Source organism: Ceratotherium simum, chromosome 5 (assembly GCF_057802395.1).
Source record: "Ceratotherium simum simum isolate JZ-2026a chromosome 5, ASM5780239v1, whole genome shotgun sequence".
NCBI lineage: Eukaryota > Metazoa > Chordata > Mammalia > Perissodactyla > Rhinocerotidae > Ceratotherium > Ceratotherium simum.
The window spans coordinates 57,055,867-57,081,439 of record NC_141904.1 but is presented as its reverse complement, the minus strand read 5'-3'; the positions used below and the strand labels follow the sequence as shown (position 1 = coordinate 57,081,439).

Sequence of the window (25,573 nt, the reverse complement as noted above, 5' to 3'; positions counted from 1 at the left end):
TAGGCAAAACACTTAGCCATTCCCACACAGCCCTCCACCAGCCACATACAGAATAACAGTCACCTCCATACTTGGTGAAAAAGCTCATACCTGTCTCAGTTCTGATAGTCCCTTAAGGATTGCTTGCTGTCGATCCCTGTTTTTCACCAAGTTAGGATTAAGAAGTGGGTCCTTGACATGGTCCGAGTCAAATAGCTGTCGTTGTTCTTGGTCATAGTCTGAAGCCAGATGAAAATGACAAAAGTCAAATACATTTCTAATAATATGATACAGCCCTATGCTATAGTATTCTAAGGATTCATTAATATTCAATTAAAAATTTAATAATGGACCCTGAAAGAGAGAAATTCTACCTCTCCTAGGGCAAAACCTGTTATGACATTTTCTAGAACTAAGGGCAAGAATGCTAATTTAGATTTTGGGTTGGCCCAGTGGGGGTGGGGGGCAGGGATACTTATATTTAACTTACCATGTGGATTTTGGTACTGGGGATCCTGAGTTAAAGGCCTAGACAATGGTGCGTCTGGATCAAGGCAATAGATCTCATTGGTTCGGACATAAGGAATAAAATGGGATGGTTCAGAAATTCCAGGTGATGATTCTGTTTGATTGCCTCCTGAGATCAGATTCTCTCTCTCATAATTACTGTTTTTTAGTGTCTGAGTTTGTTGCATTCTGTTTTTCACTGCTGGAACTGGTGGTGATTGAGACCTATATTTTTCAAAAAAGCATAATTAGAGACTAAGAAGCTTTAATACAAAAGTGTGTATTTTAGATTAAGCATATCTACTCTTTAATCACATTACAATTTATTTTAAATGTACCTATAAACACCTTTAGGAACACTATGTATAGAAGCTTGAGTTCTAAGATATCTTTTCCTAAAACAGGGCAACAGAATGGCTTTAATTTGAGTTTTTACTAGTACTTGCTGAGGATATATGTACGCTAGTACAGGGGGAATATTAAATTACTAGAGCCTGAGGATCAGTGCTAGCTCGGTTAGGTCAAGCCTAATGTTTCTCCTTAGATAATTCACCATAAAATAATGTACTTAACATCTGAACTAAACTTGCCGTTAGAGCCATGTTCTGAGACAACTAACCTAGCTGATTCATGCACAGAGGCATAGGAAGACTTGAACAGTTCTAAATTTCTCATTGGTTAATTAATTTCTCAATATCCCTATCAGTCATTTCTTCGCTCCCCCCTCAATCCAAGCAGAATGTCTATTCCACTGCTGACATACCTGGAAAATCAAAACTGTTTCAGCTAAGTCTGGAGATAACACAAAATATCACCCACATTCCTGCCTGGGATGCCTAGGCCCAGTCCAACTTGGGCCTTCAAATTCTAGGTAAAATGCCAGCCACACTTTCCCTTAAACCTCTACTCTACACCTGGAAGGCACATATTTTCCGGTTACTGTCTTCATATACATACACACTTGATCTCACCCGTATTTTGAGCAATTATTTTGTACAACCAGAAAGCACTAAGTAGCTACGGAATCTATCTGATCTATAACATACCTTTCCTTGCTGAAAGAATTAATTTTCAGAGGCTCTTCTTCCTAAAAGATGGATAGATAATTGCAGAAAGGATTGTAAGAGTATTTCCTTATGTCCCCACAAATACTTTTAGTGGTTACTTGTTAAAATAATCTGAGGTAGACTTTGTATTTTTCCAGAAGCAGAGAGAACCAATCCAGTAATTCGTGATCTTATAAATTATCCTCTGTCTATATCTATGGACTATAAACAAGAGTTTTGATTGGGTATTTGAATAAAGAATATTATTAATCTATATAGGGTTTAAGTGTAAACTTTTTCTGTAAAGAATCAAATACTAAACATTTCTGCCTTTCTTGGCCATGTGGCTTCTGTTACAACTACTCTGCTGTTGTAGTGTGAGGCCAGCCACAGACAATACATAAAAGAATGAGCATGACCCTGTTCCTATAAAACTTTATTTACAAAAGCAGGCAGCAGGATGGATTTGCCCATGGGCCATAGTTTGCTGTCTCCTGGCATAAACTAAACAATTTTTACAACTCTTGTTCAGACACAGAACAGCTTTGTCAAAACATGCATGTGGGGAACCATGTTTTCCTAGAAACATCAATACATGCTTTAAAATATATTTTTAAGACAGAAGAGCTTTACCTTTTTGACTAGGTGCCACCTGAATCTTGGCTCAGTTTCTTGATGAGATGAATGAAAAACGTCTGGTGAAGTCCCTCTATTTTGAGAGAGGTGTCCAGGATTATTTCTTTCTACCAAATGAAGTAGTTCCATCTGCCTTCTTACTTTTTTTTCTTCTCTTTGCTTTTGAAGCTGTTTAGGGTACTTTTCTGATGCTGGAATATACCTTTTGAGTGGCTTATTTATATTCCAGTCAGGCCTTTTAGGACATTTCTTAGTATGTTTCATTTGTTTCTCTGTTCTTGTGAACTGATTACACTGGTCATTATACCAACTGTTTTCTTTTTCTAAGTTAGCTCCTTTATCCCGACTTATTACTTCTTGTTTGTTTTTCTTAGTGTTAAACTGTTCATTAAATTCTGCAGGAATCTCGGGAGATGGACAATTTATAATTTCCCTCTCTATTACTGATCCACAGCATGATTCTGCATTGGTGAATATTCCTGTATTTAAGTCATCTAAAAAAAAGTTTCAGATGATTATTTTTTTAAATTGTGGTAAAATATACATAACAAAATTTACCATTTTAACCATTTTTTTTCCTAAAAGTATTAAGTAGTTTTATTAGTTACTGCCCTCTAAAACTTTTTTTAATTTCCAAAACAAATTCTGTACCCATTAACTCCCCATTCCTTCCACCAGCCCCTGGCAACCACCATTCTACTTTCTGTTTCTCTGAATCTGACTACTCTAAGTACTTCATATTAAGTGGAGTCATACAGTATTTGTCTTTTTGTGATTGGCTTATTTCACTTAGCATAATGTCCTCAAAGTTTATCCATGTTGTAGCATGCGTAAGAACTTCCTCCCTTTTTAAGGCTGAACAATAATATACCGTTGTATGTATATACCACACTTTGTTTATCCATTCATCTGTGAAGGGACACTTGGTTTGTTTCTACCTTTTGGCTATTGTGAAGAATGCTGCTATGAACATGAGTGGCCAAATATCTCCTCAAGACTTTTTTAGTTCTTTTGGGTATATACCCAGAAGTGGAAATGCTGGATCATATGGTAATTATATTTTTAATTTTTTTGAGGAAATGACATACTGTTTTCTATAGCAGCTGCATGATTTTACATTCCCACTAACAATGCACAAGGGTTCCAATTTCTCCAAATCCTCCATTAAACCATTTTTAAGTGTAGAATTCAGTGGCACCAAGCACACCAACAATGCTGCACAATTCCAGACCCCTTCATCACCCCACACAGAAACCCTGCTCCCACTAAGCAGTAACTCCCCATTCCACCCTCCCTCCCAACCCCCAGCAACCTCCACTCTGCTTTCCATCTCTATGAATTGGTCCACACCCTAGATTCCTCACACAAGTGGAACTATATAATATTTGTGTTTCCCTGCACCATCCCTCCCCCTCCTCCCCTGTATCCAGCTTATTTCACTCAGGATAATGCCTTTAAGGGTCATCCATGCTGTAACATGTGTCAGAACTTTAGATGATTCATTATTAGCATCACAGAATATAGACAATTTTTTAAACAAAATTTTCCAGAGAATTGTCCTGGCTTTTACTTATAATATACAGATGCCGTATGGATTATCATCTTGTATATCTAAGTAAATTTATTTCTGAGAAAGTCTAATTTACATTTTTCCTATCAGTGAAACTGACAAAACATTTTTTGTGAAAGCAATGTAAAAAAAAAACTCTTTTAAGGGAGATGTGAAGTTTTGTTATCTTGGTTTGAAATAAACAGAATACAAATATAAAAAGATCTTGAAAATGTTCTTCAGCTGTTTTCACCCCAGAGACACTGGGAAATGTCTCTTATAACTCCCCTCTTGGAACCAAATTTTTAGAGAACGTTGTTCCCAAACGTTTTAGGGAAACGTAAATCATGTCGCATTTCATGTACTTTTAACTCCATATCTCATGTGCCATTCATTATGCTTTGCCTGCAGACCATCCCTGAGTCACATAAAACCTTTTGCTATTTTCCATTCTAAAAACAGGAAAAGTTCATCACTCAAAAAAGACACTGCAATTCCCTTACTACTTATATAATGTTCAGTGATGTGCTCAGCTATCACAGCTGTGTAACCAATTGAGCAACAACCTTGCAAAGGCTTTCTTTCACATATGATTAAAATGTTAAGTTCACAATTAGCTAATGGGGGAGATCTGGGTTGCACCTAAAAAAAAGTCCAGTTATTGCTCTCTTATCTTGGACACTTATTAGATGTGTTATTCCAGGCTGGAGCTGCTCCAGGACTAATCCCTCGTAAGGCTGCCCAGCCTGCATCATTCTCATACTGAGTATCTTATTTTGCCACTCCAGAGCCACTTGACAACCTTTCTCTACTCTGCTCTCTGCCCTGGCAGGCTGACTGGTATGAACCGTATCAATGGGCAACTCGGTCCTCTTGCTTCTGCTTCTGTCAAGAGGGATCAGAGGCAGAATAAAGGGAGGGAAAAGAGTCAGGATATTTATTCCACTGGTTCATTCCCTGTGACTTGACATCAGGCTGACTATCCCTTTACCAAAGGTCACTGCTCCTCTAAAATTTACCTCTATACAACTCTTGTCTTCTAGGTTCCAGTAACAGCTCAGTTGCTACTAGTACCAGAGTCAATGCACTATTTCTGTGATTCTCTCACACTGACTCCTTTGGAAATAGTCCCTTTCTAAATAAACCATCTTGAATTATTCTATTTTGGGATCCTGATTGATTCAAGTCCCTTATTTAGAGCCACCCTGTGATAATATATATAATTTTACTGTCTTAAAGACTTAGTTTCACTTTCACTAACTTGATGTGTAAGATTTATATAATTTTGTTATTTATCTGGACATAGGGAAGGGATTGAACCAGACTCTTGAAGCTTAAGAACAAACTCAAAAAATACCAAGAGCTCATAAGCAGAATAATTTCAGATAAGCAAGCAGGCACTGGCAAACTGCTTTATCCCACCTTCCCTTTTCAAGGTTCCTTTCTACTTTCTTGTCATTTGATGTGGGTAATTTGGTGGTGTATTGAAGTAAAGTCTAAAATTAATTGGCAGAAAACAGTGCTATGCCAGGGAACAGATTTCCTTACGATACTTTGGGCTTGGGGCTCTGTACCACCCAACTCCAGAGTGGCTTTTTTTTTTTTTTGTGAGGAAGATGAGCCCTGAGCTGACACCTGATGCCAATCCTCCTCTTTTGCCAAGGAAGATTGGCCCTGGGCTAACACCCGTGCCCATCTTCCTCTCCTTTATATGGGATGTCACCACAGCATGTCTTGCCAAGCAGTGCATCAGTGCACTCTGGGGATCCGAACCTGCGAACCCTTGGGCCGCTAAAGCAGAGCACGTGAACTTAACTGCCACGCCACTGGTCCGGCCCCCAGAGTGACTTTTTGATACTCCTAGAGGAATATTATCTCCTAAACTATGGCCAGCCAAATTGGTTTTTATTTCTTTTTAAGTTACCACAGGATCCCCAAGAACACAAATACTGACAGGAGGGTCCAATGATAATTAGTTTAAAAAGTGAAGGGTTTCGGGGGGCTGGCCCAGTGGTATAGTGGTTAAGTTCGCATGCTCCCCTTTGGCGGCCCGGGGTTCACAGGATCAGATCCCGGGCGTGGACCTATGCACTGCTTATCAAGCCATGTTGCAGCAGGCATCCCACAAATAAAGTAGAGGAAGATGGGCACGGATGTTAGCCCAGGGCCAATCTTCCTCAGCAAAAAGAGGAGAACTGGCAAAAGATTTTAGCTCAGGGCTAATCTTCCTCATCAAAAAAAAAAAAAAAACAGTGAAGGGTTCCAGTTCAAGATGGCAACCTAGGAAGATTCTGAACTCACCCTCCTTCTATGGACACACCAAATCTATAGTTACATATGGAACAATTTCCTCTGAAAAAACCTAAAAACTGGCTGAGTGACTCCTACACATTGAGCAAGCAGAAAAGAGACCACATAGAGGCAGGTAGGAGAGGCCGAGACACAGTCCAACCTCACTCCCAGCATGGCAACCCACAATTGAGAGGGAATTCAAAACCCGGAGCTTCTCCCTGAGGTGTAAAGGGTTTGAACCCCACATTGGGCACCCCAACTTTTAAGACCTGTACTGGAGAAATGAGCCCTAAAACATCTAGCTTTGAAAAAAATCAGGGCTCACATCTACAAGATCCACAAGGCTACAGTGGAAGGGAGAAACAAAGGCTCACGGGTGGACTCACTCACCCCAGGGCACAGAGCAGAGGCAGCCAACAGTGCCCAGACTTTATATGAAAGAGGCTATTTACAGTAAAGCATCAGCCTGAGGGGCAGGCATCTAACTTAACACACATATAGGGGCCTATTTAGATACTTCTGGGGAAGGGAGGCTGGCAGCTACCACATATTTTTTGAACTCTAGGCCTTTCTTTCTCCTCTGGCAGGCACCATCTTTATGTCCCCCCTCTGCCTTGCTCCAAACAGTGAGTGCCATCTTCACACTCTCCGTATGCCTCACTCCAGAGTGCCAGTATTGCCTGGAGGGGAACTTTTACGTGTTGTCTGGTGCCCTTGTTTTTTTATGGCTGCTTCCCAGGCAATGCCCCTTGATGGCCTGGCTCTGGAGACCAGGGGGCTTGCATTTCTGAGTCCCATGGGACTGTAACAACCAAAGAGACAGTTCTTGGCAGACTACCACCCCCCAGAGAACTGCACAGATAGCAAACTGAAACATAACCCCAGTCTCTGTGTGAAAGAGGCCTATCTGCTTGTCCTGGAGCTTCAGCCTGAGGGGCAGGCTTCAGGTTTGGAACATGTCTAGAGGCCTAGTGAAGTGCTCTCAGGGAACATAGGCTGGTAGACACCATCTTTGTGCTCTTCCTCTGACTTGCTACAGCTTGCCAGTATCTCCCAGAAAGGAACTTATATGTTTATCTGGAGCCCCGATTTTTGCAACTGCTGCCCAGGAGAAACCTCCAGACCACCTGGCTCTGGTGGCCAGCAGGGATTATGTTTGAGGTCCCACAGGACTGTATATGTTTGCATACTTTAAAAGCTGCTGCCTGAGGGTCTGGCTTCCAATCAGCCTGAATCTAGGTGCTGACCGAGATCCTCCCGTTTGGGACAGTGACAGGTCTTGGCACACCAACTACTTCATGCTATTAAAAATAAAACAGGCTGAGAAGAGAAGTCAAGACGGCAGTGTAGGCAGACTCTGAACTCACCTCCTCCCGCGGACACAGCCAATTTACAACTACTCGTGGAAAAACTACCCCTGAGACAGAACTGAAAACTGGATAAGAGGAACTCCTGCAACAATGGACAATCCTAGCTGAGTCAGAAGAGGCAGAAACTCCCTTCTGGAGAGGAAAAACGCCGCCTTCACAAGCTGCAGCGCCTCACGGCTGCCCGGGAGCAACCCACAGGTACGCAGCCCTCCCTGGAGGAGCGGGGCCCTGAGCCGGGGAGTGCCTCGGCTGTGGGCATTTTGTGGACCCAGCACAATCGAGACGAGTGGCATAATATCTGACTTTGCCTGTTATTAAAAATAAAATAGGCTACTTGGACAATCATAAAGGTTTGAGAGACAACCAAGAGCTAGAGAATGGTTGAACGATAAGGTTTATCTCCTACATGAGGCCACTCCTTCAAGACTGGAGAGGTGGCTGTTTCATCTAATGCATAGAAACCAACATAGAGAGCCCAGCAAAATGAAGAAACAGAGAAATATGTTCCATACAAAAGAACAAGATAAGACTTCACGAAAAAACCTTAATGAAACGGAGATAAGTAATTTACTTGATAAAAGAGTTCAAAGTAATGGTCATAAAGATGCTCACCAAACAAGGGAGAAGAATTAGAGGAACACAGTGAGAACTTCAACAAAGAGAAAATATCAAATAGAAGTATGAAAACAGAAGTCACAGATCTGAAGAATACAAGAACTTAACTGAAAAACATACTAGAGGGGTTCAACAGCAGACTAGATGAAGCAGCAGAAAGGATCAGCAAACTCAAAGATACGGCAGTGGAACTTATCCAATCAGAGCAGCAAAAAGAAAAAAGAATGAAAAAAAGTAAAGACAGCTTAAGTAACTTATGGGACAACATCACATTGACTATCATTCGTATTATAAGGTGACCAGAAGAGAGAGAGAAAGGGGCAAAAAATTTCTTGAAGAAATAATAGCTGAAAACTTCCCTAACTTGGGGAAGGAAACAGACATCCAAATCCAGGAAGCCCAGCGAGTTCCAAAAAAGATGAACCCAAAAAGACCCACGCCAAGACACATTATAATTAAAATGTCAAAAGTTAAAGACAAGGAGAGAATCTTAAAGGCAAAAAGAGAAAAACAACTTGTTACGTATATGGGAACCTTCATAAAGACTATGAAAAGATTTTCAGCAGAAACTTTGCAGACCAGAAGGCAGTGGCATGCTATATTCAAACTGCGGAAATGAAAAAACTTCCAACCAAGACTATTCTACCCTGCAAATTATCAATCAGAATTGAAGGAGAGATAAAGAGTTCTCCAGACAAGCAAAAGCTAAAGGAGTTCATTGACACTAAACAGGCCTTATAAGGAATGCTAAAGGGACTTCTTTAAGCTGAAAAGAATAGGCACTAATCAGAATAAGAAAACATATGAAAGTATAAATCTCACTGGTAAAGGTTAATATATAGTAAAGGTAGTGGATTAACCACTTATAATGCTAGTATGAAGGTTAAAAGACAAAAGTAGTAAAAAATAACTATAATTACAATACTTAGTTAAGAGATGCACAAGATAAAAAGATGTAAAATGTAACATCAAAAATATAAAACATGGGGGGGAGAGTAAAAATGTAGAGCTTTAGAATGCATACAAACTTAAGTTGTTATCAACTTAAAATAGTCTGTTATAAATATAAGTTGTTATATGTAAGCCTCATGGTAACCACAAAGCAAAAAGCAATAGCAAACAAACAAAAGATAAAGAGACAGCAATCTAAGCACACCACTAAAGAAAGTCATCAAAACACAAAGGAAGACAGTAATAGAAGTAGAAAGGAACACCAGAGAAACTACAAAACAACCAGAAAACAATAAACAAAATGGCAATAAATATATACCTAGCAATAATCACTTTAAATGTAAACGGACTAAATTCTCCAATCCAAAGACACAGAATGGATGAATGGATTAAAAAAAGAAAAGATGCATCTATGTTGCCTGCAAGAGACTGACTTCAGATTTAAGGACACACACAGATCAAAAGTGAGGCGACAGAAAAAGATATTCCATGCAAATGGAAACCAAAAGAAAGTGAGGGTAACTATACTTATGTCAGACAAAATAGACTTTAAAACAAAGACTGTAATAAGAGACAAAAAAGAGCATTACATAATGATAAAGGGATCAATCCAACAAGAGAATATAACATTTATAGATACTGATGCACTCAACATAGGAGCACCTAAATGTATAAAGCAAAAATTAACTACCTAAAGGGAGAAACAGACTACAATAATAGTAGGGGACTTTAATACCCCACTTACATCAAAGGACAGATCATCTAGATAGAAAATCAACAAGAAAACAACAGCCTTAAATGCCACATTAGACAAGATGGACTTCACAGATACATACAGAACATTCCATCCAAATGCAGTTCTAAGAAAGAAGTTCATAGTGATAAATGCCTACATCAAGAAACAAGAAAAATCTCAACTAAACAACCTAACTTTACACTTCAAGGACTAGAAAAAGAAGAAAGACCAAAGTTAGTAGAAGGAAGAAAATAACAAAGATCAGAGCAGAAATAAATGAAATAGAGACTAAAAAGACAATAGCAAAAAAATAAATGAAACTAAGCGCTGGTTCTCTGAAAAGATAAAATTGACAAACCTTAAGCTAGATTCACCAAGAAAGAAAAGCAAGGACTCAAATAAAATCAGAAATGAAAGAGGAGACATTACAACTGATACCACAGAAGAACTACTATGAACTACTATGACTACTATGAACAATTATACACCAATAAATTTGACAACCTAGAAGAAATGGATAAATCTCTAGAAACATACAACCAACTAGAGTCAAACATGAAATAGAAAATCTAACAGACCAATTACTGATAAGAAGAATCTGTAATCAAAAACCTCCTAACAAACAGAAGTCCAGGACCAGACCGTTTCACTGGTGAATTCTACCAAACATTCAAAAACGAATACCAATCCTTTTAAAACTCTTTCAAAAAACAGAAGAGGAGGGAACGCTTCCAATCTCATTTTACAAGGCCAGCATTACCCTGATACCAAAACCAGATCAAGACACCAAAAAACAAAATTATGGGCCAATATCCCTGATGAACACAGATGGAAAAATCCTCAACAGAATATTAACAAACTGAATTCAACAATAAATTAAAAGGATCATACGCTATGATCAAGTGGAATTTATTCCAAGGATGCCAAGATGGTTCAACATGTGCAAATCAATCAATGAAATACACCACATTAACAAAATGAAGGATAAAGATTATATAATCATCTCAACAGATGCAGAAAGAGCATTTGAAAAAACTCAACATCCATTTATGATAAAAACTCTCAACAAAGTGGGTGTAGAGGGAACATACCTCAACATAATAAAGGCCATATATGACAAGGCCACAGCTAACATCATACCCAACAATGAAAAGCTGAAAGCTTTTTCTAAGATCAGGAACAAGACAAGGATGCCCACTCTCACCACTTTTGTTCAACATGGTATTGAAAGTCCTAGCAAGAGCAATTAGGCAAGAAAAATAAAAGGCATCTAAATTGGAAAGGAAGACGTAAAACTGTCACTACTTGCAGATGACATATTATATACAGAAAAGACTCCACCAAAAAACTGTTAGAACTAATAAATTCTAAACTTGCAGGATGCAAAAATCAATATACCATCACAGGCCACATAATGATGTTTCAGTCAACAATAGACCACATATACGACAGTGGTCCCCTAAGATCAGTACCGTATAGCCTAGACAGAGGGCATACCATCTAGGTTTGTGTAAGTACACTCTATGAAGTTCCCACAACGAAATCCCCTAATGATGCACTTCTCAGAACATATTCCTGTCATTAAGAGACACATGACTGTACAAAAATCTGTTGCATTTCTATACACTAATAACAAACTATTAGAGAAATTAAGAAAAGAATCCCATTTACAATTGCATCAAAAAGAATAAAATACCTAGGAAGAAATTTAACCAAGGAAGAGAAAGACTTGTATATTGAAAACCATAAGACATTCATGCAAGAAACTGAAGGCACAAATAAATGAAAAGATATTCCATGCTCACAGACTGGAAGAACAAATATTGTTACAATGTCCATACTACCCAAAGCAATCTACAGATTCAGTGCACTCCCTATCAAAATTCCAATGGCATTTTTCACAGAACTGGAACAAACAATTCTAAAATTTGTATGGAACCACAAAAGACCCTGAATAACCAAAACAATCTTGAGAAAGAAGAACAAAGCTGGAGGCATCACACTTCCTGATTTCAAACCATATTACAAAACTAGAGTAATCAAAACAGTATGGTATTGGCATAAAAACAAACACATAGATCAAGGGAACAGAACAGAGCCGAGAAATAAACCAATGCATATATGGTCAATTAATTTATGACAAAGGAGCCAAGAATATACAATGGGGAAAGGACAGTCTCTTCAATAATGCTGCTGGGAAAACTGGACAGCCACATGCAAAAGAATGAAATTGGACCACCATCTTACACCAGGGATTAAAGACTTGAATGTAAGACTGGAAACCATAACGCTCCTAGAAGAAAACAGAGGTGGTAAACTCCTTGATGTTGGTCTTGGCGATGATTTTTTGTTATCTGACACCAAAAACAAAGGCAACAAAAGTAAAAGTAAACAAGTGGGACTACATCAAACTAAAAAGCTTCTGCATAGCAAAGGAAACCATCAACAAAATGAAAAAGCAACCTACTGAATGAGAGAAAATATTTTCAAATCATATTTCTGATAACGGATTGATACACAAAATATATAAAGAACTCATACAATGCAACAGCAAAAAAACAAACAATCCGATTAAAAAATGGGTAGAAGATCTGAATAGAGATTTTTACAAAGAAGACATACAGATGGCCAACAAGTACATGAAAAGATTCTCAAGATCACTAACCATCAGGGAAATACAAATCAACACCACAGTGTGATACCACACCTTATACCTGGCTATTATCAAAGAGACAAGAAATAACAAGTGTTGGAAAAGTTGTGGAGAAAAGGGAACCCTTGTGCACTGTTGGTGGGAATGTAAATTGGTACAGCCACTATGGAAAAGAGTATGGAAGTTCCTCAAAAAATTAAAAATAGAATTACCACATGATACAGCAATTCCTCTTCTGGGTATTTATCTGAAGGAAACAAAAACACTAACTCAAAAAGATATATGCACTCCCATGTGCACTGCAGCATTATTTACAATAGTTAAGATATGGAAGCAATCTAAATGTCCAATGACACATGAATAGATCAAGAAAATGTAATATATATATATGTGTGTATGTATATAATATGGAATATTACTTAGACATAAAAAAAGAATGAAATCTTGCCATTTACAACAACATAGACGGACCTTGAGGGCATTATGCTAAGTGAAATGAGTTACACCAAGAAAGACAAGTATCATATGATCTCACCTATACATGGAATCTTAAAAACAACAACAAAAAAACCCAAGCTCATAGATACAGAGAACAGATTGGTGGTTGTGGGGGGGGAGGAAGAGGGGGGCAGTGGGTGAAATGGGTGAAGGAGGTCAAAAGGTACAAACTTCTAGTTATAAAATAAATAAGTCATGGTGATATAATGTATAGCATGGTGACTACAGTTAATAATACTGCACTGCATACTTGAAAGTTGCTAAGACAATAAATCTTAAAAGCTCTCATCACAAGAAAAAAAAATTTTGTAACTGTATGATGACGAATGTTAACTAGACTTTCTGTGATCAGTTTGCAATATATGCTAATATTGAATCATTACGTTGTAAGCCTGAAACTAACGTTATATGTCAATTATACCTCAATTTTAAAAAAGTGAAAAGGTAAAGAGATTTCCTGGAAGTTATTTAAAAAAAAAAAAGGATTTTTCAGACAGATAGCTGGAGAGCTGAAAGGATTCATAGTAAGCATGGAGACCTACGATAATGATACCCAACATGGATATTACTTTATTATCTATGTAAAAATTTAAAATGAGCACAAGAAAAGACGCTCAGCATTAGTCACTGGGGAAATGCAAATCAAAACCAGGAGATACCACTTCACAACCACAAGAATAAGTGTGGGCAAGGATGTAGAGAAACTGGAACTCTCATACCTTGCTGGTGGGAATGTAAAACAGTATAGATGCTTTGGAAAACAGTTTGGTAGTTACTCAAAATGCTAAACATACAGTTACTATATGACTAAGTAATGTTACTCTTCTCTCCCAAGAGACCTGAAAACATATGTCTACACAAAAATTTAGACACGAATGTTCACAGCAGCATATCTGTAACAGCCATCTGGAAGTAACCCAAATGTCCATCAACTGATTATAAACAAAATGTAGTATATCTATTAAATGGAAGATTATTCAGCGATAAAAAGGCATGAAGTGCTGATACATGCTACAACAAGAATGAACCTTAAAACAAGCTAAGTAAAAGAATCCAGACACAAAGACCACATATGGCATGATTCTACTTATATGAAATGTCCAGAATAGGGAAACCTAGAGAGACAAAGTAGATTAGTGATTGCCTAGGACTGGGGGAAGGGAGGAAATGAAGAGTGACTGCTGATGGGTACAGGGTTTCTTTTTGGAGTGATAAAGATGTTCTAAAATACATTGTAGTGTATGATGCACAACTCTGAATATAAAAACTGAATTGTACTTACTCTTTAACAAAACACTAAATTGTATCCTTTAAAATGGTTAATTTTATGCTATGTGAATTATATCTCAATAAAGCTGTCATCGAGAAATTAAAAACCAAGAGATCTCTTTATTTTCTCTTACTGAAAATCTCAAATTCTTTTAATTTTTAAACTTTAAATTAACTGAACTTAATTCTAATTGTGACTTGAATTTTAAGAAAATTTTAAACCAAATCACAATTTCTAAACAAATACCTGTTTGCACACCAGTGTCCTTCTTGGGAGAGATCATAGAATTGATACATGTATTCATTTTACCATTGACTTCATCTAAGCCGTCTCTTGAATTTGAAATCTTGTTAGTAGATGCATTATATTCCACTTGTATAGTATCAACTGGCAAGAGAAATAAATTATCTGATAAAATGACAGTTCAGGAATATCAATAAAAATTGTGTGTAGCAGCAGCTAAATATGCACAAGAATTTTAGTTTAATCAATCAGTATGAACACTGCAATAAAAATTTAGAAGGGCTGGCCTAAAGTTTCCTTCAAAAAGTTACCTGCATTCTTATCCCTTACTGAATTTAGGGAGATCACTTACTAGATTTTTCTGTAAAAATGGGTACAAAAGTACACATTTTACCTATTGTGAGCAAAACATAAGAAAATTTGGGGCCGGCTCAGTGGCACAGTGGTTAAGTGTGTGTGCTGCACTTTGGCGGCCTGGGGTTCACGGGTTCGGATCCTGGGCGCGCATCGATGCACCGCTTGTCAAGCCATGCTGTGGCGGCATCCCATATAAAGCAGAGGAAGATGGGCATGGATGTTAGCCCAGGGCCAGTCTTCCTCAGCAAAAAAAGAAAAAAAAGAGGATTGGCATCAGATGTTAGCTCAGGGCTAGTCTTCCTCACACACACACAAAAAAATAAGAAAATTTATGTGAAAAGATATTAAAAGTGTAAATTATTTAGTTCTATTCTTAAGCCAATTTCCCAAATAAAATAAGCATTATAAAGTTACATTAGTTCAAGGTCTGAAATCCCTTAAAAAATAGTTAGTAGGTTTGTTAAAGGTATTAAAAATAAGAAATTATTTAAAATCATCTTAAAAAATATTATAAATAAAACTCCAGTTCAGTGCTTACTGCCAAGATTTTTAATCAATCTAGAAGTGTCATGTCCCTTCTGAGCCAATTCTCGGATTCTCTGTTCTTGTTTCAGTCTCTGTGCCAGCTCCTGTGCTTTCTGCATTGTCTGGAACAGCTCATTTGTCTTGAGAGCCATGATTTCCTATCAATATTGAAGTGCACAAAGTTATGAAAATACAATTATCAAGCACATACAGACTTTTCTCTCTCAGGAGATATTTTCTAAGCTCCTACTATGTGCCAGGCACTATTCACAATAATGGGAGTAGAGCAGTGAACAGGGCAAAGTTCCTTTCCTTTTGGAGCTTACATTTTAATCTTTTTCTACAGCTGTGTTAGACCACAAATATAAGAGCTCTTCTACCTATTCAAGTTTACATTAATAAAGTTTTCAAAATTTCTAAAAGCAACGATCAATTCCATCAGAATTCTATTAAGATTAAAAATAGATTATTAAGAAGTAAAACACAACGTTTACGGCCATTTCTTGCAATTCAAGCAAATAATACTTTGAATTTTTTCATACATACACATAGTTATTTCATAGGAGTAGTTGGCTCAGCTTATTCAATATAATGAAATCAGAACCCAGACCATGTGTCCCTTTATCAACTAATTTTGGAGTGAAGATTCCAAGTAGGAAAAGGGAAGAAAACGCAGGCTCTCGGCCCCACCTCCCAGCTCCAGGGCAAGTGCTTTATGCTCCACTCTATAAATCTCATAAATCTTTGGCAACTGAATTTCATAGTATGATTTGCTCTTTTGTCAGGTCAGCTCAAACGTGGCACTCGACACCACCATACCTATGCTCTCTGCACCACTTAATATAGGGGTTCTCCTAGCCAACCAGATATCTATTCTTTTTAAAAAGACTCTTATTTAAGCACAGAGGAAACCTCTAACAGCAAAAAACTATATCATCAATCCCAGCCAGTCACTCTGCAAGTATATTCTCCTGTTCACAAGTGGATACAGACAGAAAGGCCAATCATTTCTCTTAACATATCTAGAATATTTATTAATATAATACTCATAGCTTAGAACACATTTCAAAATCAAGCACATGGATAAATTTTGTTTTGTGCTATAATAATTCATCTTGACCTCCTTCTTAGCAGAGAGAAAAAACCCAACCAATATAGCATTTGTGAACCAATCATTTGAAATAATAAAACCTTCTCCAGCTTCTCCCTACTTTCATAACCCTCTTTATGCAAAGCTTCAATGTTTCTGCGTTCAGCTTCACAATTTCAAAATACCTGCAAATGTTCAACTTCTGGTTATTATTCCTTTTAAAAACATATCCATTTTTACTCTAAAATGTTACAGTTAGAATATAAATACCTACTTCCTTTTGTTTCTGCTTAAGCATGTCTTCTTCATACTGTCTCTGCATCTCTCCTCGTTCCCGTGCTAAGCGACGCTCCTCTTCTTGTTCTTCCTTCTTTCTTTGCTCTTCTTCCAGCTGCTTCTTCCTGTACTTCTCTTCTACCTGAGCAGTAATGGCTTTCTAGTCACAAACAATCACATAAATCATTGTCACAAATAAAAAACACCCATGAAGCATTTGTTTGGTGTTTCTAAAATAAGTTTATCACTATACAGAAAGTATTACATATATGAGTAGAGTTAAAATGTCAAATTTCCAACGTATTTCTCCCATCAGCCACTTGTCAAGTTCTACATGCTTTTTTTTTTAACCCCAGAGGGCTGTTAGAAGAACTGATAGAAAAACAACTGAAGAAAAAAATCTCAGTGCTTAGCATAGTGCCTTGTAAGTAGAAGATGCTCCATAAATGTCTGTTCACTTAACTGATTAGAGTAATGTTATTAACTAAACCAAAATCTTCATGTATCAGAGGTTTGAAAGAATTATTCAGACATTTAAGTCCTTTTAGTATCAGACTAAAGTTAGGAGAAAATTTTAATCTTAGTCTCCTTTCCTATATTATCTGCTAGATTTCTTAATCATAATTCTATTTCAAACCCCTATATAGTTCCCTTTCAAAGAACTAATTCTCATCCTGAACAAAATTCAGGAGAACTAAATTGACAAAAAAAATACTAACTTAACATTTAGTGCCATTTCGTATCCACCATGAAGATGTTCTCTTCTGGAAGGCAGGTGGCTATACTATGTAATACTGTTTGGTTCTCAACATGAGTATAATTCTAATACAATGTCAGGTGGAGTAGGGATTAGATTCATCACAGGATTGGCCAGGGCCTGTGGTATAAATTTACACTGGAATTTTAATTTCCATTTACTTAAGTATCTATTAGCCATGACTACTACTTATTAAGGCAAAGAACAATATTTTACAATGCGATACCTGATGTTCTAACTGTTTTTGTCGCCGCCTGTCTCGTTCCTCAATCTCAGCTGGGTCCAAAAGAGCAGTCATAGAACGGAGAAAGCTGGCAAGATAGATACATTAGCCATTTAAAATCCCCAAAAGGTGGGTTTAACAAGGTGTTAAATCATTTTTGTTTGGGATATCTACTAATCATTTCTATTTTAAACACCAAACCAGAAACCAATTAAGATATATGCTAGTAGCCGGCCCCATGGCGTAGCGGTTAAGTGCGCGCACTCCGCTGCTGGCGGCCCAGGTTTGGATCCCGGGCACGCATCGTGTGTCAGGCCATGCTGTGGCAGCATCCCACATAAAGTGGAGGAAGATCGGCTGGATGTTAGCCCAGGGCTAGTCTTCCTCAGCAAAAGAGGAAGATTGGCAGATGTTAGCTCAGGGCTGATCTTCCTCACAAAAAACAAAACAAAACAAAACAAAAAACAAACAAAAAGATATATTATAAACATAACAATAGTCTTAATAAAGCACACAGACTTTCTTAAACGTCAATAAATACTGAAGAATGAACTTACTTCGTTCTTTGACTGTTTGCTATAGCCACATCTCTAACAGGTTTTACTATATGCTCCTCCTCTGAAGGTTCAACCTGGGTTCCAGTTGTAGGTGTATAAACACTGCTGCAGTGAGCCAGCTCCTGAGTGTCCGGAGAGACACAGAGGTACTCTGGCTGTTTGTGTGTTGACCAAGAGGACAACTGAGACTGAGAACCAGGACCACTCTTTAATGAATCAAAATGCATTGCCCATCTGTCATGTTCCTCACCCTAATGATGACAAATAAGAATTTCTAAGAATTTTCCCAATTGTTCTCATGTATAAAATTCTAATTGACAAACATGATTTCTAAAAGTCACCATACAGCAGTATAAGCATCATAAAAATTAACAAAACTGTATTCTATATTGATTCCATATACATTTCAATAATTAGCTTAGAGAATATGAGAAATTCAAAGAATAAGGAAGTTTCTAAAAAGTTAATTACAAGAAACTATGCAAAATCACATGTACTAAATGCATTCAACGCAAGGTTCACAAGAGCAAATGTGGAATAATTTGAATACTCTAGTCTTGTCAAATAGTTTCAGGATACTTTTAAGTTTATGATTAAAGACTTTGAAATTATTTTTTTCCCTTTATATCCATAAAACTTTCTAAGTTACCTTTGAAGACATAATTTTTTCCTCTATTTTTCTTTGGCGGTCATCTTCTATTTGCTTGTTCAACTCTTCAATCCATTTTCTCTGCTGTTCTTGTTTCACAGCACTGAAAGGGCGCTCCAGTGGTACTGCTTCCTAAACAACAGTCATCAATACCATCTAAGGTTCAGTTCTCTTTTTCTAATCATTTTATATTTACAAATCTTGCCAAAGAATTTATACAGATTTAATGTGGAAAGGCATTTATCTCTAAGAGGAGCAATAATTTTAAACAAAGAAATTGAGTACACAAGAATTAAGTAGATATATTCTGGTTTTCAGAATCATATTTGTAACATATACTAGCAGAAGAATGGAAGATAACTAAGCATAAGGAAAGAAATTTTCTAATGAAAAATAGAAAATTCTTTCTTCAAAACAAAGAAAAGATAATTTAAAATAGATGAATATTGTTTTACATTTGGCTTCGGAATACAACAAATATTGCTTTTGGACCAAGAACCAAAAGGATGTAAGAGAGCCAGAGGCTTTCTCTATTGAACCGTGTCTCTCTCTAGGAAATCTTGCTTCTTTTCCGTTTCTGCTGCTACAGCCCTATCACAATCTATGATGTTTCAAAAAAATATATATATTGTGTCCAGATTAAGTCCTTAAATTCTAAGAAAAAAATAAAAATAGTAACATAAAACTTCGTTATTGCTTTAACTTAGAGTTTAGTATGCTCTAACAAAAAGGAAAGAATACATTCTACTCAAATTGTCCTGAAATGCAACAGCTAAGCAATAAACATTTTGTTATATGAAATAAATGCAAGATGTAACTTAAAAAATGGTTTGACAGACTACTACAAAGGCAATATACATCGCAATGTTACTTTCTGCCCTTGTTTTTACCAGAAACAATGGCAAGGCTTATAGTTTACAAGCAATTGCTTTGATCAAAGGAAGTACTTATATACAAAAAGGAAAAATCTTAGTATCTCAGGTGCTTCTACATATTTTAAACAGATAAAATCCATTATATTTATTTAAGCCTAAAAGAACCACTTCAAAACGAGCATTATCTTCAGGTAAGTGATTTAACAATTCTACCTCTAGAAATGTTCTTTAAGAGGCCAAAATGGAAGAGAAAAACAAATGGACCCTTTGAACTCCTTAGAAGAAATTCTCAACATGGTATTTAATCATCTTAGAATTTTGTGATCTGTGTCTTAATTAAGTGTGATGTAACCAAATCTGGTTTCAAATTTTAGTGGAGTTGCAAATTATTCAGGGATTAGACACAAGTGAAAGTCACCCCTGCAAGGTCCTAAAATCACTCCTAAATGTTTTACATACGTCTTATATTTACAACCCTGTGGAAAATTTAATAATCAGTTCTCTAAATTCAGTCTTCAATTTCGTATTCAAGGATGTCTTACAAAGCCATTACCACTCACTTGCTTACCACTTGAATAATTCATTTCACTTCTCCAACTGACTAGGAAACCCTTTAAATTATTCTTATTTTCTTTTTCACAAGTTGCCCCCAATGTGCATTCAGTTAGAGAAATGAAAGTATAAGGATTTAGGGGGTGGGGAGAGGTGGTAGGTAGAATGGAATCTCCCTTTTGGTTACTGAGCTCATTTGGTTGAAGCCGAGTAAGGCAGATATATGTATAATACAAGACACACTGTGTAACAAATGTTTTGACCATGGTCTAAGACCTCTCTTCTGTCAATTCCTCTAAACAGTTAAGGAAACAACCCTCTTTCCCCAGGGTCAGTCATAGTTTTTTTTACCTTATCTCCCTCACATTACTGACCTGAGACTTCCCTTCCCCTACATAAAAACTCCTTTTCTAAACACACATTTTGAGCGTATTCTCAAGTGACAGCCTTGAATGAAGACTCATTGTCATAGGTACTCACTACATCCTACCCCACAAACAGTTCCTGCTGTTATAGGGTCCTAATGTAATTCTTTAGCTACTTTCAAGTTATTCTATGTTAGGAAATGTTAGTCTTACTCCTAATACAAATGCTGCATGAATGGCAGCTACTAAGTCAGAACTGAAAGTAGAGGGCTTTTCAAATGGTCCACTACAGATGCCTGGTTCTGTTTCATTTAATTCTCCCCTTAAAGCAGTTTTTAAAAATGCAGCTTTGGGGAAAGGACAATACTCAGTGGTGACTTTGCCATGGTCCAAAATAGCCCTGGTTGCCAGTCCATGATTCCCAAGTCCAGACGCCAAGAACCTCCTCACTCTAGACATTATCCACCTACTCATCTTGTCCACTCACCATGCAGAAAAGGCATTCGTGTGGGTGGTAGGTGGTCTCAGGACACTGGGCTAGAAAGAAGAGGATTTTCCAAGAAGAGCAGCAAAACAAACAGCTGAAATCAGGGGCTGGCCCTGTGGTGTAGCGGTTAAGTGCACACCCTTCGCTGCTGGCAGCCCGGGTTCAGGTCCCGGGCGCACACCAACGCATGTGCTTGTCAGGCCATGCTGTGGCAGCGTCCCATATCAAGTGGAGGAACATAGGCACAGATGTTAGCCCAGGGTCAGTCTTCCTCAGCAAAAAGAGGAGGATTGGCATGGATGTTAGCTCAGGGCTGATCTACCTTACACACACAAAAAAGAGAGAGCCGAAATCACTTTTTTTGGGGGGCAGGGGTACTCTGAACTTGAAAATCACTTTCTTGAAAATCCTCTGGAACCAGAAGGACTATAGAAGTGTGCATGTGGCTAAAAATCCTGGTTTTCGTGTGCTTATTTGCCATATATCTATATATCCTCTTTGGAGCCATGTCTGTTCAAAATGTTTTGCCTGTTTTTTAAAATTGAGTTTTCTTATTGAATTTTGCGGGTTTTAAAAGATATATTCTGGATATAAGTCCTTTATCAGACAGGTAATTTGGAAATATTTTCTCCTCTGTATTTTATAATCTAATAGTAATTTTAAAAGAGCACAATTTTTGATTAAGGGCGTTTATCAACTTTTTCCTTTTATAAATTGTGCTTTCAGCGTTGTGCCAGTGACATTTTTAATTTTATATCCAGCCACTTTGATTAAATTTACCTGTTATTTCTATAAATATGACTATCATTGATTTCCAAATGTTAAACCTGGCTTGCATTTCTTGAATAAACTCAACTCATCATGATGTACTATTTTAAAATTTTTTCTTTCTTGTATCGTCTTGTCAGGTTTTGGTATCAAAAATATGTCTTGTCAGCTTTGGGTATCAGGTTTTTGTTTACGCTGCCCTCATAAACAGCCTTGAAAAGTTTTCCCTTCTACCTTAACTGTCTGGAACAATTCATCAATAAACACATCTGGGCCTGGAGTTTACCTTGTGAGGTTTTTAATGATGGATTCCATTTCTTTAATAAAAAATATAGGTTCATTCAGATTTTCTATTTCTTGTGTCAATTTCAGCAATTTGTTGTTCTATTAGTCTGTTTTTCACCTAAATTCTCTTATGTATTAGCAAAAGTTGTTCAGAATATCCTCTTATCTTTTTAATGTCCATAGACTCTTTAAGGATGTCTCCTTTTAAATTCATGCCAATTTTGCAAAGGGTTTATTTATCAATTTAAATAATTTTGTAAAGAACTAACTTTTGACTTTCTTAATTCTATTGCGCATGGTTCCAATTTTACTAAATATACACTCTGATCTTATTATTTCCTTCCTTCTCTTTCCTTTGGGTTTAATTTTTGATGTTCCTTCTCTAACTTCCTGAAATGAATACTTAGATCATTGATGTTTTGCTTTCAGTATTTCTTTTCCAAGAAATGTATTTAAGTCTATAAATTTCCCTCTCAGCAGAGGAAGTCCACGTGTTTTGATATGTAATATTTTCGTTATCATTCAGTTCAGAATACTTTTTAATTGTGAGTTTTTCTTTCATTCACTTAGAAGTATATTGCTTAAATATCAAACATTTGGAAACTTTATTGTTATCATTTGTATTGGTATCTAGCTTAATTCCACTGTGATAACACATTCTGTGTAATTTGTTTTTTTTTTTTTTTAAAGATTTTATTTATTTATTTTTTCCCCCCAAAGCCCCAGTAGATAGTTGTGTGTCATAGCTGCACATCCTTCTAGTTGCTGTATGTGGGACGCGGCCTCAGCATGGCCAGAGAAGCAGCGCGTCGGTGCGAGCCCGGGATCCGAACCCGGGTCGCCAGCAGTGGAGCGCGCTCGCCCAACCACCAAGCCACGGGCCGGCCCCATTCTGTGTAATTTGAACCCATGAAATTTGTTGAGACTTTCTGGCCTAGCAAATTATTAATTCTCACTTTCTATCTCTAATATTTTGCCCATAGATTCTTCAGGTTTTCTATATAAATTACAAATCATTACAATTTTATTTTTTCCTTTCCATTTCTTATGACTTTTAATTTCTTATCCTTGTGTTGCTATACTAGCTAGGACCACCAATAACAAATAGTAATAATGTGTGCATCTTATATTTAATTTTAAATGGAATACTTCTAAAATTTCTCATTTAAGATGATGTTTGTTTTAGGTAACAATTGATTGGAAATTCCTTCTGGCCTAATTTCCTAAGGCATTTTTCTTAATGACCCCGTGTTGAATTTTATCAAATGCTTTTTCTGCATCTATACAGATATTTTCTTTTATTGTGTTAAAATGGTACATTACACTTGTGGATTTTTAAAAATTTCCTTAACTACCTAGCATGGACCTCTTAATCATGATATATTACCATTTTATATATTATTGAATTTTACTTACTAATATTTTCTTTAGATTTTGTGTGTAAATTCATGAATGAAATTAAAAAACTTAATTTTCCTTTTTTGTTATGTATTTTTATGGCTTTAATATCAAGTTTATACTGGTCCTACACAATGAATTGGGGGCTATGTCGTATTTCTACTGCCTGGGAATCTGAATAAATTTGGGATATTCATTCCTCTAAAGCTTAGTAGAAATTTCAGTAAAACCATGTGGGTACTCTGTTTCCCTTGTGAGAAAATTTTTTTAACCAGATCTACATTTACTTTCATAGTTACAGTCAAACTTTTTATTTCTTTTTAAGTCAGTCTCCATAAGTTATAATTTTTACAGTAATTTATCCATTTCATCTAAGTTTTCAAATTGTTGGCATAAGATATTCACTTACTAATGATTTACTCTCTATCTGCAATTATGCCATTTTCACTCATAATTTTGTCTTTCCTTGATCAGTCTTGCTGGAGATTTATTTTGTTACTTCTTTCGAAAGAGGCAACTTTCAGCTTTGTATGTTATATATTTCACTGATTGGTGCCCCCTCCTATTTTCATAATCTATTTTTTCTACTTTAGGTTTATTCTGTTGTTCTTTTTCTAACTTCTTAAGATTCACGCCTAGCACATTGATTCAAAGGTTTTCTTCTTGATATAATTTCCCTTGGATCCTACTTTACCACGTTTTGATGTGTATATCCATTATCATTCTGTTCCAAGTATCTGTGATTTCCAATTCTTTAACTCTCAAATTATTTAGTAATGCGATTTTTAATTTCCAAACATGTAGTAGTTTAAAAAGTCTTTTTGCTAGTAACTTTTAAGTTACCTGCTTTGTAGTTAGAGACCATTGTCTGTATAACAGCTATTTAAAATTTAACTGAGTTTTTCTTTATGGCCTAACACGATACTACTTTTTGTAAATATTTCTGTGTGCTTGAGAAAAATATTTCCTTATTGTTGGACACAGAACCTGATATATGTTAATTAGGACCAATTTGCTACCTTTTATGTTGAAATTTCCCTTCAAATAGAGAATTCATAAGTTTCTCTGCAGTTTTATTAATTTCTTGATTCACATATTTAAGGCTTCATTTGAGTTTACCAATTTCTGCTTTATATACTAGGTGCATGTGTGTTAAAAACTGCTATACCTTCTTGATGCTGAACCTTCTATTAATATTTACAACCCTCACCATCCCCAATAATGCTTTTTGTCTTATTTTTATTAGTGTAGCAATATCAATTTTATTTTGGTTACCACTTTTTTTTTTAATCCTATTATTTTCAACCTTGCTGTGTTTTTAGGTGTGTCCTGTATTCTAGAAAATATCTAGATTTCCTTGTTGCAATCTGCAGGTACTTTTTTAAATTAGTGAGTTTTAGTCCCACTTAGATTTATTAACTTTATTGATGTATTTGGGTCCTATTTCTACTATCGTAATTTTACACTTCAGTTCATGCCACTTTATTTTTAATCTTTAAAATTTTGATATCTATAGATGTCTTCTTCTAATAAGACAAGAACTTTAGCATGGTCTCACATCCTTTGATCTTGCCATCCTCTGCCAACCCATTAATGTTGATATTAACCAGACTTTTCTTAGTTATTAAGGATATATTTTCTCCTTTTAGTTTTAGCAAGTTGTAAAAATAACAATCAACTCTAACCAAGGTATGAAATCATAAATCTCTTGCAGCATCCCTCAATTTACCTTCCTTTTGGTTAAGCACTTCATTAAAAACTGTTTTCCAAGTGGGCCTTTTTATAAAAATCTTCAGAGGACTTGAATGCCTGAGGATATTTTATTATCTACTCTTATTTGAACAATAGCTTGGCTGGATATTAAATTCTACGTTTTAAGTTCTTTTCCATCAATACTTTGAAAATAAGATTCCGTAGTTATCTTTAACCCAGTCTTGCTATTGAAAAATATGTCTCGCTCATACTTATTTTTTTATATATAGCCTGTTCTTTCCTTCCATAGGCTTTTACAATTTCTCTTTCATAGTCTTAAATTTCAGTTTAATATGTATAGGTGGCATTTTC

The 25,573-nt window shown here is 36.4% G+C and overlaps 1 protein-coding gene across 4 annotated transcripts in view; it reads right to left on the bottom strand.

The window, feature by feature from the left end:
* CCDC66 (coiled-coil domain containing 66) overlaps nucleotides 1-25,573 on the bottom strand; it is a 55,152-nt gene that overhangs the window by 2,230 nt on the left and 27,349 nt on the right. For all 4 annotated transcript variants that reach the window (XM_014793092.2, XM_087431204.1, XM_087431206.1 and 1 more), the window contains 10 exons: nucleotides 18,780-18,911; nucleotides 18,131-18,381; nucleotides 17,577-17,661; nucleotides 16,592-16,753; nucleotides 15,241-15,385; nucleotides 14,349-14,489; nucleotides 2,166-2,662; nucleotides 1,533-1,573; nucleotides 470-711; nucleotides 91-218 (listed from right to left, as the gene is read on the bottom strand). In XM_014793092.2, the coding sequence (XP_014648578.1) occupies nucleotides 91-218; nucleotides 470-711; nucleotides 1,533-1,573; nucleotides 2,166-2,662; nucleotides 14,349-14,489; nucleotides 15,241-15,385; nucleotides 16,592-16,753; nucleotides 17,577-17,661; nucleotides 18,131-18,381; nucleotides 18,780-18,911 (1,824 nt within the window). The remainder of the gene's footprint in view (nucleotides 1-90; nucleotides 219-469; nucleotides 712-1,532; nucleotides 1,574-2,165; nucleotides 2,663-14,348; nucleotides 14,490-15,240; nucleotides 15,386-16,591; nucleotides 16,754-17,576; nucleotides 17,662-18,130; nucleotides 18,382-18,779; nucleotides 18,912-25,573) is intronic.